Source organism: Carassius gibelio, chromosome A20, assembly GCF_023724105.1.
Source record: "Carassius gibelio isolate Cgi1373 ecotype wild population from Czech Republic chromosome A20, carGib1.2-hapl.c, whole genome shotgun sequence".
Classification (NCBI taxonomy): domain Eukaryota; kingdom Metazoa; phylum Chordata; class Actinopteri; order Cypriniformes; family Cyprinidae; genus Carassius; species Carassius gibelio.
The window spans coordinates 3928602-3941977 of NC_068390.1; the positions used below are offsets into that span (position 1 = coordinate 3928602).

At 43.0% G+C, this 13376-nt stretch overlaps 1 protein-coding gene across 5 annotated transcripts in view; it reads left to right on the forward strand.

Moving 5' to 3' along the window:
- The window catches only part of lama2 (laminin, alpha 2), a 171871-nt gene that overhangs the window by 37243 nt on the left and 121252 nt on the right, over positions 1-13376 (forward strand). For all 5 annotated transcript variants that reach the window (XM_052534639.1, XM_052534640.1, XM_052534641.1 and 2 more), the window contains exon 3: positions 2259-2371. In XM_052534639.1, coding sequence (XP_052390599.1) covers positions 2259-2371 — 113 coding nt within the window. The remainder of the gene's footprint in view (positions 1-2258; positions 2372-13376) is intronic.

Here is a 13376-nt window from a genome sequence, read left to right on the forward strand (position 1 = left end):
ACCGATCGTCCGCTTGACTCAATACAAAGAATATAAACTTCAAAGCTGCGTGTTTGCTGTGTTGCTGGAAAGTAGAGCAGATGGTGTATTTTAATATTTTACATTTCTTATTACTTGTGATTTATTATTAAATAAATACAGAAGCCCTAGAGCATGACATCATATCCTGTTTGTCCATAGTAATTTGATGTTCTCTCAGTTATTTGACATGATGCGTCAGTGTCGCAGCAAATCCTTGCTGTTTGAGAAACCCTCCTAATAAGAACTTAAGTCATTTTATTAGTATAGTATTTAAAAGTATTATTCTTTGTTGCAAAAGACTGGTTTTCATCATTATAATATGAAAAGCATAATGGTGTATTGTATGGTATTTATACATCATTGTAGTTTTTATTTATGTATATTTCATTAGAAATGTCATAGCGTCCAGAGAATGACTTTCCTGACTGTATTACAGTAATGAGAATCATCATCATTAAGATGAATGAGAATTACAAACAAACAAGGGTAAAACATTAAAGGTGCCATAATTTGAGTAAATAATGACTGGATTTTCTTATTTTGGGTCAGATACTTCTTTAACGGTCTATAGATGTGCTGCATTTTCTTCATGTAAAGTCATGTTGTGCTTTTGGTTTCATGGTGAAACTTGAGCCAGACATGCATGGTGAGAGTCACCTGTCCGTCTGTCTTTCAGACACCTTCGTCTTTTAGGTGCTGCTGGTGTGATGGTTTTTGATGTGTTCAAGCTGTTTGAAAGGTCTTAATAAAACATGCGTTGAGTCAGTGGTGCTGTCATCCACACACCTCAGCCATAATGAGTTATTCTGAGCTCTCTTCAAACACACGCCGCTGCGCCCCAGAGTCACCCACACACTCCCAGCCAGAGAGTGATTAATATAACATGTAATTAGAGGAAATTAGAGAAAGAGAGAGAGAGACGTGACTTTACCAGCGGGGGAGTTCTTTTAAATGAAACCTAGATCTCGCTCATAAATTAGAAAAGAATATATGCAGTCAAATAAATGATTAAGTGGACAACTTTAATCATCTTAGCCTGATTATGAATCTGGCTGTAAAGAAAGATTGAGGTTTGTCTCATATAGCAGGCTTTCGACAGGCTCTGCGCCGAGATAAACGTCAGTATTTCAGCACTTTTTAAAACTCATCCCTCATTAGAGCAGATCGCTTTATTTCAGCAGGAGATTTAATTCAACAGCAGTCTGCTCACAAAGGTGAAAGCCAGTAGAGACATGTTATTAGTAGCGTTGTGTCCCATCGTGGTTTAATATGAGGTGTTACTGAGCTTCTCTAAAGGGCTCGTGCCATGAGGAATCAAATCTCACTTGATCTCTTCTGATAAAAGAGCTTGATGTGCAATGAAAAAAGAATTCTGTCTCGCCAGTCCAAAAACACCAATTATTCAAACTAAATGAAATACAAATATATGAGTATTTCATTCCCTCAGACCTCTTAAAGGCAGAATTTTTTATTGCATTTAGGTTTTATTTGAATCAGTTAATAGGACTGGTCATCGTGACAGTCTCTCTCTTCCAGTGTGGACTATGTGCTAATCACTCTTGCATCAGATACTGAGATTTACTCGTTACCATATAAACCATCTCATAGAGCTTATTGTCTAAAGGAGGGTTCATCCCTCAGCACATGCAGGAGTGTGAATATGTCAGTCACACACACACACTCATCTTTACTCATTTTTGTGAAGTAACATAAGAATAACATTGAGATTGTTAATAATATTTCCAGAGGAACACTTGCTGGACTGAAGCAGCTTGGCTTTACCTAAAAAACTCAAATCTAATAGAGTGGCGATGGATCTTTCTGTTATTTTATGTCAGTATCTGCTATACTGATTTAAAGATTTAATTGATTTACTTTACAAGAATCAGAATTTCATCATATAAATATCAGCATCTGCACCAAAATTGAATTTTTTTTTTCAGTTTCAGTTTCTGAATTAAATTTTGCATTGCATTTTTGTCTCTCCATATTCTTACTACATATCAGATTATAAGAGCCATAAAATCATGATTTATCAAAAATGATATAAAAAAAAAAAGTATTTTATTTAGATTTCATTATAATACGATTCAGCAAATGTTTTTTGGTCGTTTTATTTCGATTTCAAAAGATTTGATTATGTGACTCAGGTTGTCAGATGGTGTTCTCTGCCCATGAACATGAATCCATTATGTTCTCTCATGAGTCTGTGTGTGTGTGTGTGTGTGTGTGTGTAGAGCGGCATCCCATCGAGTACGCCATCGACGGCACTAACAGATGGTGGCAGAGCCCGAGCATCATGAATGGGATGGACTACCATCACGTCACTGTGACTCTGGACCTGCAGCAGGTAAATGAAAAGACAACAAACAATAACAGCATCATTGTTCCCAGCCAATCACAATGCATCTTGTGGTTTTATAAAGCTCTAGCTTTAACATGTTCACTGCAACAATGTAGAATTGTTTTAAGAATTATATTAGCCACTCTTTTCCACGCAGTTACAATCAATGGGGACTAGAGTAATCAAGATTCGAAAAAGACTGCAAAAGCATAACAAAATTATTTGGTCAATTATCAATGCACCCCTAAAGGTTAAATGTATTTTTTTTAATTATTTTTTTATGCACACCTGAATTTTTCCACTGAGGAGCACATGTGCTTCTTGAGAAAAAAAAAGTAAGCATCAAGCTTTGGTAAGGTATTGTTAAATTATCATTCATAAAACTGTTTTCTTTTATTGTGAATGCTTATCAGGAATGAAATGGTCCCCTGCTCTGTCATGAGAGGCTGCAGTCTTGAAATGCCTTTGCAGAAAAGCCTCTCTCTTCACTCACGCCGTTGCTCTGCTCCTCTTCTCCCACTCGTGTGTGTCCAGGCCAGTCAGACACAGTGTTGTTGAATGAGTGTGCAGTTGTGTGTGGGCAGAATGCTCCCATCAGCCTTTATTAGATGATGATCTGAGGCCAGCGCTGAGCAGTGCTGCCCGACCGCAGGAAATTACACAAACACCTACAGACACGCAATCAGTGCAGTCAACAGATGACACCGCGGTGCAGCGCGGTCAGAATGAACAGTGACATGGAAATGAATAGATGAGAGGAAACATTATAACAAAAATAGAAGCAATGATGATGAATGATGAAATGAAGTTAACTGATGAGAAAATAAGACAACTGGAGCATGATTCTGTGGGATTAATGTTAGAAAGGATGAAAGGATCCTACACACATGTGTATGTACTTTATAGAGCACAATTCATAGTGTAAAAATTAAATTCAGCCCTAAAAAGTTACATTTTTATTTATTTTGTGTTGGTTTCTCTTGAATATCTGTTTTTTTTTTTTTTTTTTTTACTGCTAAACCGGTCAAATGTTTTGAAATACAATATTATTTCGTTTTTTAGCAGAACGAGTTATCAAATTAGCCAAACATGCATTTCTTTTTAAAAGAATGTGGTCAATAAGAATTTTGAAAGAAACTATTACTTTTAATCTGCAAGGCTGCCTTACATAAAGTGACAGTAAAAACATTTATGATGTTACAAAATATTTATTTTTCAAATAAATGCTGTTCTTTTGAACTTTCTGTTTATCAAAGAATCCTGAAAAATAAAATGTATCTTAAAAATTTCAGCAGCACAACTGTGTTCAACACTGATAATAATCTTCATGTTTCTTGAGCTGTAAATCATCATATTATTCTGATTTCTGAAGATCATGTGACACTGAAGACTGGAGGAATGATGCTGAAAATACAGAGGAGCATCATAGAAATACATTACACTTTAACACAGATTCACACAGAAAACATTTTTTGATGTTTTTTTTTTTTTAATCAAATTAATGCAGCCTTAGTGAGCAGAAGAGACTTCTTTAAAAAAAAAAATCCTTTGATTGATAAGTGTAGTTAACAAAGAAACGTGCAAGAAGTCGGTAGTTTGCAGAACTTTGTGACTGATGGAGCTTCACAGCCGTAATTCTCAGTCATTTTTGTTAAATTAAAATATGTGGCCATAATATTCACCTAAAAAGGGTCAAGAAAGAAAGTCACTATTTTTAATGGCATGAGGGTGATAAATAATGAGAGACTAATCATTTGTAGGTCAACTATCTCTTTAATTCCTGCATTGCTCCTCTGTGCCTTACCTGAACTGAAGAATATGACAATGAGTGCGACACAGAGGAGACAGAGAGAGAACAAGACAGAAGACAAATGAGTGTGACAGGGTTTGAGTATTCATTAGAGGGGCTGTAGAGGACATTTAGAGTTAATAAATCAGACGCGAGGGTGTGTAATTACTGACGGCAATCACACATACAGCAATGAGCCTGGACTGCCGTCTTACCATCACTCACTCCCTGACAACCTGTCGTCTCAATGACAAACGTGCACTAACACGTTACAGGCTCTCTTTCAGCACCTTGAGCAAAACCCATCTGAAGTGAGGAAATTGATTCAATTGAATTAAGCGGCTGTTTATAAACAGCGGGCTCATATGCACACCCACCGTTCACACTTCTTTATGTGTGTCAGGGTTACTTAGGGAGAAGACCCAGATGCAGAGTGAACAAGGAACGTTTATTGACAAAAGACAAAGCACGATAGGAGGGAGTGGCTTGAACAGTCCAGACAGTAGGATTGGGTAGATGGGTAGACAGTGGAGCAGGCAGTTGGGGGGGGATGACCGCCGAGGGGGGCTCTGGGTGACAACAGAGTGCAGGACTGTAGAGGAGGCTGTGCAAGGGACCAGACCACAACACCAGGAACCAAGGGCACTTGACTATAGAGGTATAGCCACACACGTCAGACCTCCAGGCGGGGAGACCCAGTAGCCAGGGAGAAGGCAGCGGGCAACACAGGAACAGACAGAACTCACAAGACAACAGACAAGACTTAAGACAACATGAGAACAACAACTATAATAATAATAATAATAAACAACAACAACAACAACAATAACAATACAGGGGCAAAAATCAGACAAGGGTGCTATGACCTAGAAACCAGATTAACTAGGGAAATAACCAAAGTAAACTAAAAAGGTAAAGAAACAAATACAAAACAAAGTTCTAGAAATAACTGGAAGACTAACCAAGAAAATAATTCAAAAGGGGAAAATAAATACTTTAAAGAACAAGTCAAACTAGTCAAATTAAAAGTGAGATCCAAACAAAAAGAAACACTTAAACTAGACTAGAATAAACAGCGACAAGATAAACTTAAACTAACAAATACCAGACTTAAACTGACAAGGGAAAAACGCTATTAGTTTAGAACAGCTAGCACGCTAAGCAGACACTAACTCACACACAAAACGAACCGGCAAACACAGGAGGGAAGTGATCACAATAAGAGCATACAGAGACATGAGAAACAGGTGACAACACTCTGACTAATGGGGACGAAACAAGAGGGCGTGACCAGGGAAAACAAGGAGGTGGGACAAGAGGAGCACGTGGTAGACACAAGAGACACAACCATGTGCTCAGGCACAAAATAAACAAAGACACATTGAACAAAGACAGTACAGACAAGACTGTCAGGGCAGGATCCTGACAGTACCCCCCCTCCAAAGGACGCCTCCAGGCGTCCACCCTGGGTGGAGGAGTGAAAGGGGGCACAGGCATGGTAGGGGGCCAAGATGGTACTGACTGGGGGGGTGGGTGGGATGAAAACCTTGGAAATCCAGGCCTATCAGGGAAAACGGGGTGGGCTGGGAGGGGTGGAAAAGGTTCCAGGGGAATGGTTAGGCCAGGGTGCTGCCGGCTTGGGCAAACCCGGTCTATCCGACTCTGCAAAGGTGGGGTCATGGCTGGTGGCACCTCTCCCTACAGGAACACCTCTCACAGGCAAGGGTTGCCAACTGGACTGGGTATTCAGGTTGGATTGCCGGGTATTCTTGGTTGGCAAGACATTACTAGCAAGGGATTCTGGAATGGCTTTAAAGAGATTAGGGTTCTCTGGACCGGGCTCCAAAGGCGACTGTGGAAAGTTTGTGGGGACTGTTGAAATGCCCTCCTGGGCCACAGGAAGAGACTCAGAAGCTGATAAACTGCCCCCTGGGGCGGCAGGAACGGGCTCAGAGACTGACCTTTGAGTGGCCTGGCGGGTGGACGAACTGCCCTCTGGGGCTGCAGGAATGGACTCAGGGACTGATTCTTGAGGGCCCCCTGGGGTTGCAGGAATGGGCTCTGGACTTGGGTCTGGACTGCCCTCCGGGGCTACTGGAACTGACTCGGGAGTGGGTTCTTGACCGCCCTCAGGGGCTGCTGAGCTGCCCTCCGGGGCTACTGGAACTGACTCGGGTGTGGGTTCTTGACCGCCCTCAGGGGCTGCTGAGCTGCCCTCCGGGGCTACTGGAACTGACTCGGGTGTGGGTTCTTGACCGCCCTCAGGGGCTGCTGAGCTGCCCTCAGGGGCTGCTGAGCTGCCCTCAGGGGCTACTGGAACTGGCTCGGGAGTGGGTTCTTGACCGCCCTCAGGGGCTGCTGAGCTGCCCTCCGGGGCTACTGGAACAGACTTGGGAGTGGGTTCTTGACCGCCCTCGAGGGGTGTGGAATTGCCCGCTGGGGCCACCAAGATTGGAGTCCTCTGTGGGCTAGACACAGGGGCTGGAGCAGACACTGGAGTGAGCTCTGGAGCTGGCTGCTCACCACTGGACTCCATGGTCATTACTGAAGCAGCAGGCCACTTGAGATCACCCAGGGAAACTGCAGGAGGGATCTCCAGACTAAGGTCTCTAGATCTCCTGGCGCGGGTCCTCCTACCCTTTCGTCTCCCAGGCCTGTAAGCATTCACGTCACCTACATCTTGACTTACATGAACTGACATTGACACAGAATTTTCAGGACTGGACTTGACTGGCTTTGAATGGACTAAAACAGGCTTGACTGGCACAGGAACAGGGGCTAACAGGGGAACCTCCCTCACGGCTTCCTTGAGCTTGACTGCTTCAGAGCACTTGGTTGACTCGGACGTGACTATGAGGTATTCAGCCGATTCGGAGGCTGGAACCAGCACAGAGGCCTCCATGACAGATGCAGCAGCTTTGGCCGCCCTCCTTCTCACTCTCCTTTTCTCAGTGGGAGTCAAAAGATGATCAGGGACAGGACTCGATGGAATGAGAGTGGGGTGATCACTGTAGGGGGACTCTGGTGGTGTAAGTATCTGCCAATCCTTGCGGTGGTGCAAATAATTGGAAAAGTTCCAAAAGTCCAAGATCCTCAATTGCTCCATCTCCCACTGAGGCAGTGGATCATCCAAACAGAGGTTGAAGACATCCTTAAGGGCTGCATCCTGGTACTCAAGGCCCCTAGACATAGTCCAAAAGAATTGGGCAAAGGCCCTCACCTCTTGTCCCTGCTGCCGAAGTGCACCCAGGCCTTGCTGGCGGGCCAGTCTCTCCTGAGCATTTGCAGGGGGTAGGATCTTGATACTCATTCTGCTGGGTCCTGACTTGGCCGGTTCGTTCTGTCAGGGTTACTGAGGGAGAAGACCCAGATGCAGAGTGAACAAGGAACGTTTATTGACAAGACAAAGCACGATAGGAGGGAGTGGCTTGAACAGTCCAGACAGTAGGATTGGGTAGATGGGTAGACAGTGGAGCAGGCAGTTGGGGGGGATGACCGCCGAGGGGGGCTCTGGGTGACAACAGAGTGCAGGACTGTAGAGGAGGCTGTGCAAGGGACCAGACCACAACACCAGGAACCAAGGGCACTTGACTATAGAGGTATAGCCACACACGTCAGACCTCCAGGCGGGGAGACCCAGTAGCCAGGGAGAAGGCAGCGGGCAACACAGGAACAGACAGAACTCACAAAACACTAGACAAGACTTAAGACAACATGAGAACAACAACAACAATAATAATACAGGGGCAAAAATCAGACAAGGGTGCTATGACCTAGAAACCAGATTAACTAGGGAAATAACCAAAGTAAACTAAAAAGGTAAAGAAACAAATACAAAACAAAGTTCTAGAAATAACTGGAAGACTAACCAAGAAAATAATTCAAAAGGGGAAAATAAATACTTTAAAGAACAAGTCAAACTAGTCAAATTAAAAGTGAGATCCAAACAAAAAGAAACACTTAAACTAGACTAGAATAAACAGCGACAAGATAAACTTAAACTAACAAATACCAGACTTAAACTGACAAGGGAAAAACGCTATTAGTTTAGAACAGCTAGCACGCTAAGCAGACACTAACTCACACACAAAATGAACCGGCAAACACAGGAGGGAAGTGATCACAATAAGAGCATACAGAGACATGAGAAACAGGTGACAACACTCTGACTAATGGGGACTAAACAAGAGGGCGTGACCAGGGAAAACAAGGAGGTGGGACAAGAGGAGCACGTGGTAGACACAAGAGACACAACCATGTGCTCAGGCACAAAATAAACAAAGACACATTGAACAAAGACAGTACAGACAAGACTGTCAGGGCAGGATCCTGACAATGTGTAATATGTTTTAGATGGCGAACAGCACTCTTTCAGTGACTGCTGCTGCACGTTGAAGATGTTGATAGCATTATTCTTAAAGGAATAACTCTCCCAAAATAATTAAAATGTACTGAAAACATACTCACACTCAGGCTATTCAGGATGTCTGTTGTGTTCATTCTGCAGTGAATGGGTGCCGTCAGAAAGTCCAAATAGCTGATGAAAACATCACAATAATCCACAAGTAATCCACACCACTCCAGTCCATCAGTTAACTGCTGTGGATGATAGTGATGTTTTTATCAGCTGTTTGGACTCTCATTCTGACGGCACCCATTCACTGCAGAGCATCCATTAATGAGACACTGATGCAATACTGCATTTATCCAAATATAATGAAGAAACAAACTCATCTTGGATGACCTGAGGGTCAGTAAATTATTTAGCTCATTTAAATTTTTGGGTGAACCATTTTGTTAAATTAAGACATTAGGTGTAGGTGTTGGTTGGTGTTAAGATGATCAAATACTGTAGTTATCTATTTACTACTACGTTACAGTACGTATATATTTAATCTGGAGCAGAGTCTGCATGACTGTGCATGTGCAAGTTTCCCACATTTTCAAGTGTTGCACATTTGTGCATTTTATTTTTCAGATTCCAGCAAGAGTCTCAAGTGTGTGGATGTGATTTATTGTAGGAAACAGTGTGTGTGTGTGTGATGCTCCAGTCTCTGCAGATGTTCACCTGACCTCAGTACTATTTCAGAATGTGACTAATCACACTAAAGCCCTCCACAAACAAACACACGTGTGCAAACATAGTTACTGTACTGTTTACCAATTTAGTGCGGATTTTATATAAAAATCACACTCTTCATTGAAATCTCCAGTTCATCCGTACTGTTTGTGATGTGCATTTTTATTTTATTTTATTTTTTTATGTTTACAGAAGTATTTGTCTGTGAATCATTAAATATTTTCTGGATTACCTTCCCACAGTAAAGTGGACAAATGGTGAAAATAAAATCCCAGAGTTAAAAAAAAACCTGAAATGGAAAAAGAATACAAAACAATATCCAGATGTTTGGATGTCTCATTTGGTTCAGTTACCAGGAAGTGCAAATCAAACCACCTACATATTCACCCAGAATTCCCTTGAATAAGACTTGAGAGAGAGGAAATACATCGTTTAGCAGCTGACAGTGAAGTTGGCTAATAGAGCTCTGTATAAAAATACGACATTACTCTGAAACAAACATATCAAAGCATAAGGCATAACAGTGACCATTCCAGTGTGGTTAGATGTCGTTTGACAGACAAAATACTAAAAAAGCTAAAAGGCCAAGCTACATGCTACACAAAACTTAAAGTATTTAGACTACAGTCAAAGTTTGTCAAGATATAAACAAAGGTTTTAGTTCAGTGTTCATACCTCAACAAGGAATAATGAACCAAAATATCCTATGCATACCTGGAAGCACAGCTCTGTATCCTACAGTGCAGAGACTGAACACTACATCATACTGTAAAATGCCATATATGAATAATTGTTTTGAGGTTCAGTGTACTGTACGGATGTAGAATGTTAATTATTTCACAGAATAACCCACCTTAACTATTTGTTTGAGTTTGGCATTTCATTTATGCATTCAATGCATTTTTGTGCTACTCTACTACTCTACTAATTACTGTCATATTAAAATATTTCACAATAAAACAAAAATAAATAAATAAAAAGCTGTTTTCTGGAGTAGATTAAGTTTTATTTCACATTATGTTCCTCTTTCTAAGTGAAAAAATTTCACTGTGATGTTGATGCCATTGGAGCAGCTCTGTGTGATGGGCGTCTGAACCACTTGTGCAAACACACCAGTCTTGATTGGCCTATGTGAGGTCAGGTGACAGAGTGTGGTTTGTCAGTGAGACCATAAAAGTGCACCTACATCACATAATCTCCAGCTTCTTCATCTTCAGAAAGCCGCTTGTCTGTTTGCATTTGTGTGATATTGTTAGTCTTTTTCTCACTCTGCTTTGTGTTTTAGATAGTATGAGCAGAAATGCTAATGTCATCCCTCATTAAGCATAAATTTCACCCCTGGTGACAGGTACTGGGATTGCATAGTATTATAAATTCCATTTACATAATTTATAATCACAGTTAAACACATACACAACATTCAAACTAAATCCAGTCATATTTGAAACTTTTAATATCCACTTATACCACTCCCTGAGTAAGGCCTATGACCATGGACAGTCTTAAAAGAAAAATTTACTGTAAGGACATTGCCTTGAATTATAATAATGTTTCTGAATTACTCTAGAAAAAAATAAATAAACGTATTCAAATATGGAGGAATTATTTTATTGGTTGTCTTCCATTCCATTTTTATTTTAAGATGTGCTACTTTGGTTTCTATTCTAAGATGTATATAATCGGATAAATAAACATGTGTAACTTTAAGACCCACATAAGATAGTGGCTGTTTTACCTAAATGCTATAAGAGGTTATTTTCAGAGAGCCAATCTCTTACCTTGTTTAGCTCCTCACCTCATTTCCCTATTATTCTACTAAAATCTACCAACAGACCAGTAAAGCAGAATTATCAGCATACAAAAAACAAGTTAAAATCACAAACAGCTTGCATATCATTTTTTTAAAATAAGAACAAAAAGGGGCCTAGGACACTTTCGTGAGGAACTCCATTATCAACAATTGTTTCCTCAAAAATAATCCCATCAATTTCTACCCTAACTGTACCATTTAAAAGTTCTATCAAACAGAGCTGAGGCTATGGTTTCTGGGCCCCCTGAACAGCATCTTGACTGGGGTTTTGGGCTTTCCCTCTGTAGAAATCAAGCCCCCTCTCCTTCATCGGGTCCTTTGAATCTTCCCAACCTTCTCTTTGTTATGGTGCCCTTGATGACATGTATCTATTTTCTTTCATTGTTGAAAAGTGAAAAGTTGAAGCCAAAGTGTTCCAGGTATTGCTGCTGTCATCTTGCTCCAATTTCATCATTAGGAGCCCGAGTCTGTGCATTAGTAATTCATTTGGTCAATTCAAGTCAAGACACTTTTATTTGTATAGCTATTTATTGTCATGCTGTCTAGTCTCTGTTTCCCTGGGTGTCCTCTTTGGGCTCACTTCCCCTTAGCCACTTCACCGTAGGCACTAGAATTCCACTAGTCTTGTCCCTTCATCACAGTAATTGCACTCCTGCTAATTGCACCAGGTGCTTTAACTTAATTGTCATTAGCCTCCCTATATTTACCAGTCCTTTCCTGTTGTCTGGATGGAGTCCTTTCCTTTCGTATCCCAGTATTCTCGTCCTCCGAGATTCCTCATATTCTGAGTTCCTGTTCCATTTCCTTTCCTGTTCCTTCCTTTGTTTGTTTGTTTTTGGACTGCTTTCTGGTTTTGACCCTGGCTTGTTTTCATTATGTTTTGGATTACCCCAATAAAAAGGCATACCTGCATTAGGATCTCTCTCTCTCTGTGTTTAACTGGATCGCGATCATCACAGAAGGACTCCAACTCATTTAGATCCAGCGGTATGTCTTTTCATGTTTCCTCCCCAGCCACCGAGTGGGATAGGAGTGGTTTTGAGGGAACCCGCTTGGTTGTTTTCCATGGGATCAGGGGAGGGGAGAGGAAGTGCGCGTCTGCCGATCCAACGGCACTGTACGAGATGGCCGCCAGCCCAGCGCCGCTGCACAAGATGGCCGCCGGCCCAGCACCACTGCACAAGATGGCCGCCGGCCCAGCGCCACTGCCCATGATGGCCGCAAGTCCAGCGCTAGTGCACAAGATGGCCGCCAGCCCAGCACCTCAGCACAAGGTGGTCACCAGCCTAGCGTCACAATGCAAGATGGCCGCCAGCCCAGCGCCACAGCACAAGATGGTCGCCAGCTCAACGTCACGACGCAAGATGGACGCCAGCCCAGCACCACAGCATAAGATGGTTGCTAGCCCAGCGCTGCTGCCCAGGATGGCCACCAGCACAGCGCCACTGCCCAAAATGACTGCTGGCCCAGTGCAACTGCCCAAAATGTCCACCGGTCCAGCGCCACGGCCCAGGATGGCCGCCGGTCCAGAGTCATGGCACAAGATGGCTGCTTGTCCAGCGCCTCTGCACAGAATGACAGCCACAGTTGACTCTCCAGAGTTGAGTCAGGTTACCGTTGACTCTCCAGAGTTGATTCAGCTTCTAGTTGACCCTCCAGAGATGAGTCAGGTTCCCGTGGACCCTCCAGAGTCGAGTCAGGTTCCCGTGGACCCTCCAGAGTCGAGTCTGGTTCCCGTGGACCCTCCAGAGTCGAGTCAGGTTCCCGTTGACCCTCCTGAGTCGAGGCAGGTTCCCATTGACCCCCCCAGAGTCGAGTCAGGTTCCGGTTGACCCTCCAGAGTCGAGTCAGGTTCCGGTTGACCCTCCAGAGTCGAGTCAGGTTCCCGTTGACCCTCCAGAGTCGAGTCAGGTTCCGGTTGACCCTCCAGAGTCGAGTCAGGTTCCCGTTGACCCTCCAGAGTCGAGTCAGGTTCCCGTTGACCCTCCAGAGTCGAGTCAGGTTCCGGTTGACCCTCCAGAGTCGAGTCAGGTTCCCGTTGACCCTCCAGAGTCGAGTCAGGTTCCGGTTGACCCTCCAGAGTCGAGTCTGGTTCCCGTGGATCCTCCAGAGTCGAGTCTGGTTCCCGTGGATCCTCCAGAGTCGAGTCAGGTTCCCGTTGACCCTCCAGAGTCGAGTCAGGTTCCCGTTGACCCTCCAGAGTCGAGTCAGGTTCCCGTTGACCCTCCAGAGTCAGGGTTAGTCACCGTTGACCTTCCAGAGTCAGAGTTAGTCACTGTTGACCTTCCAGAGTCAGGGCTAGTCACCGTTGACCTTTCAGAGTCAGGGTTAG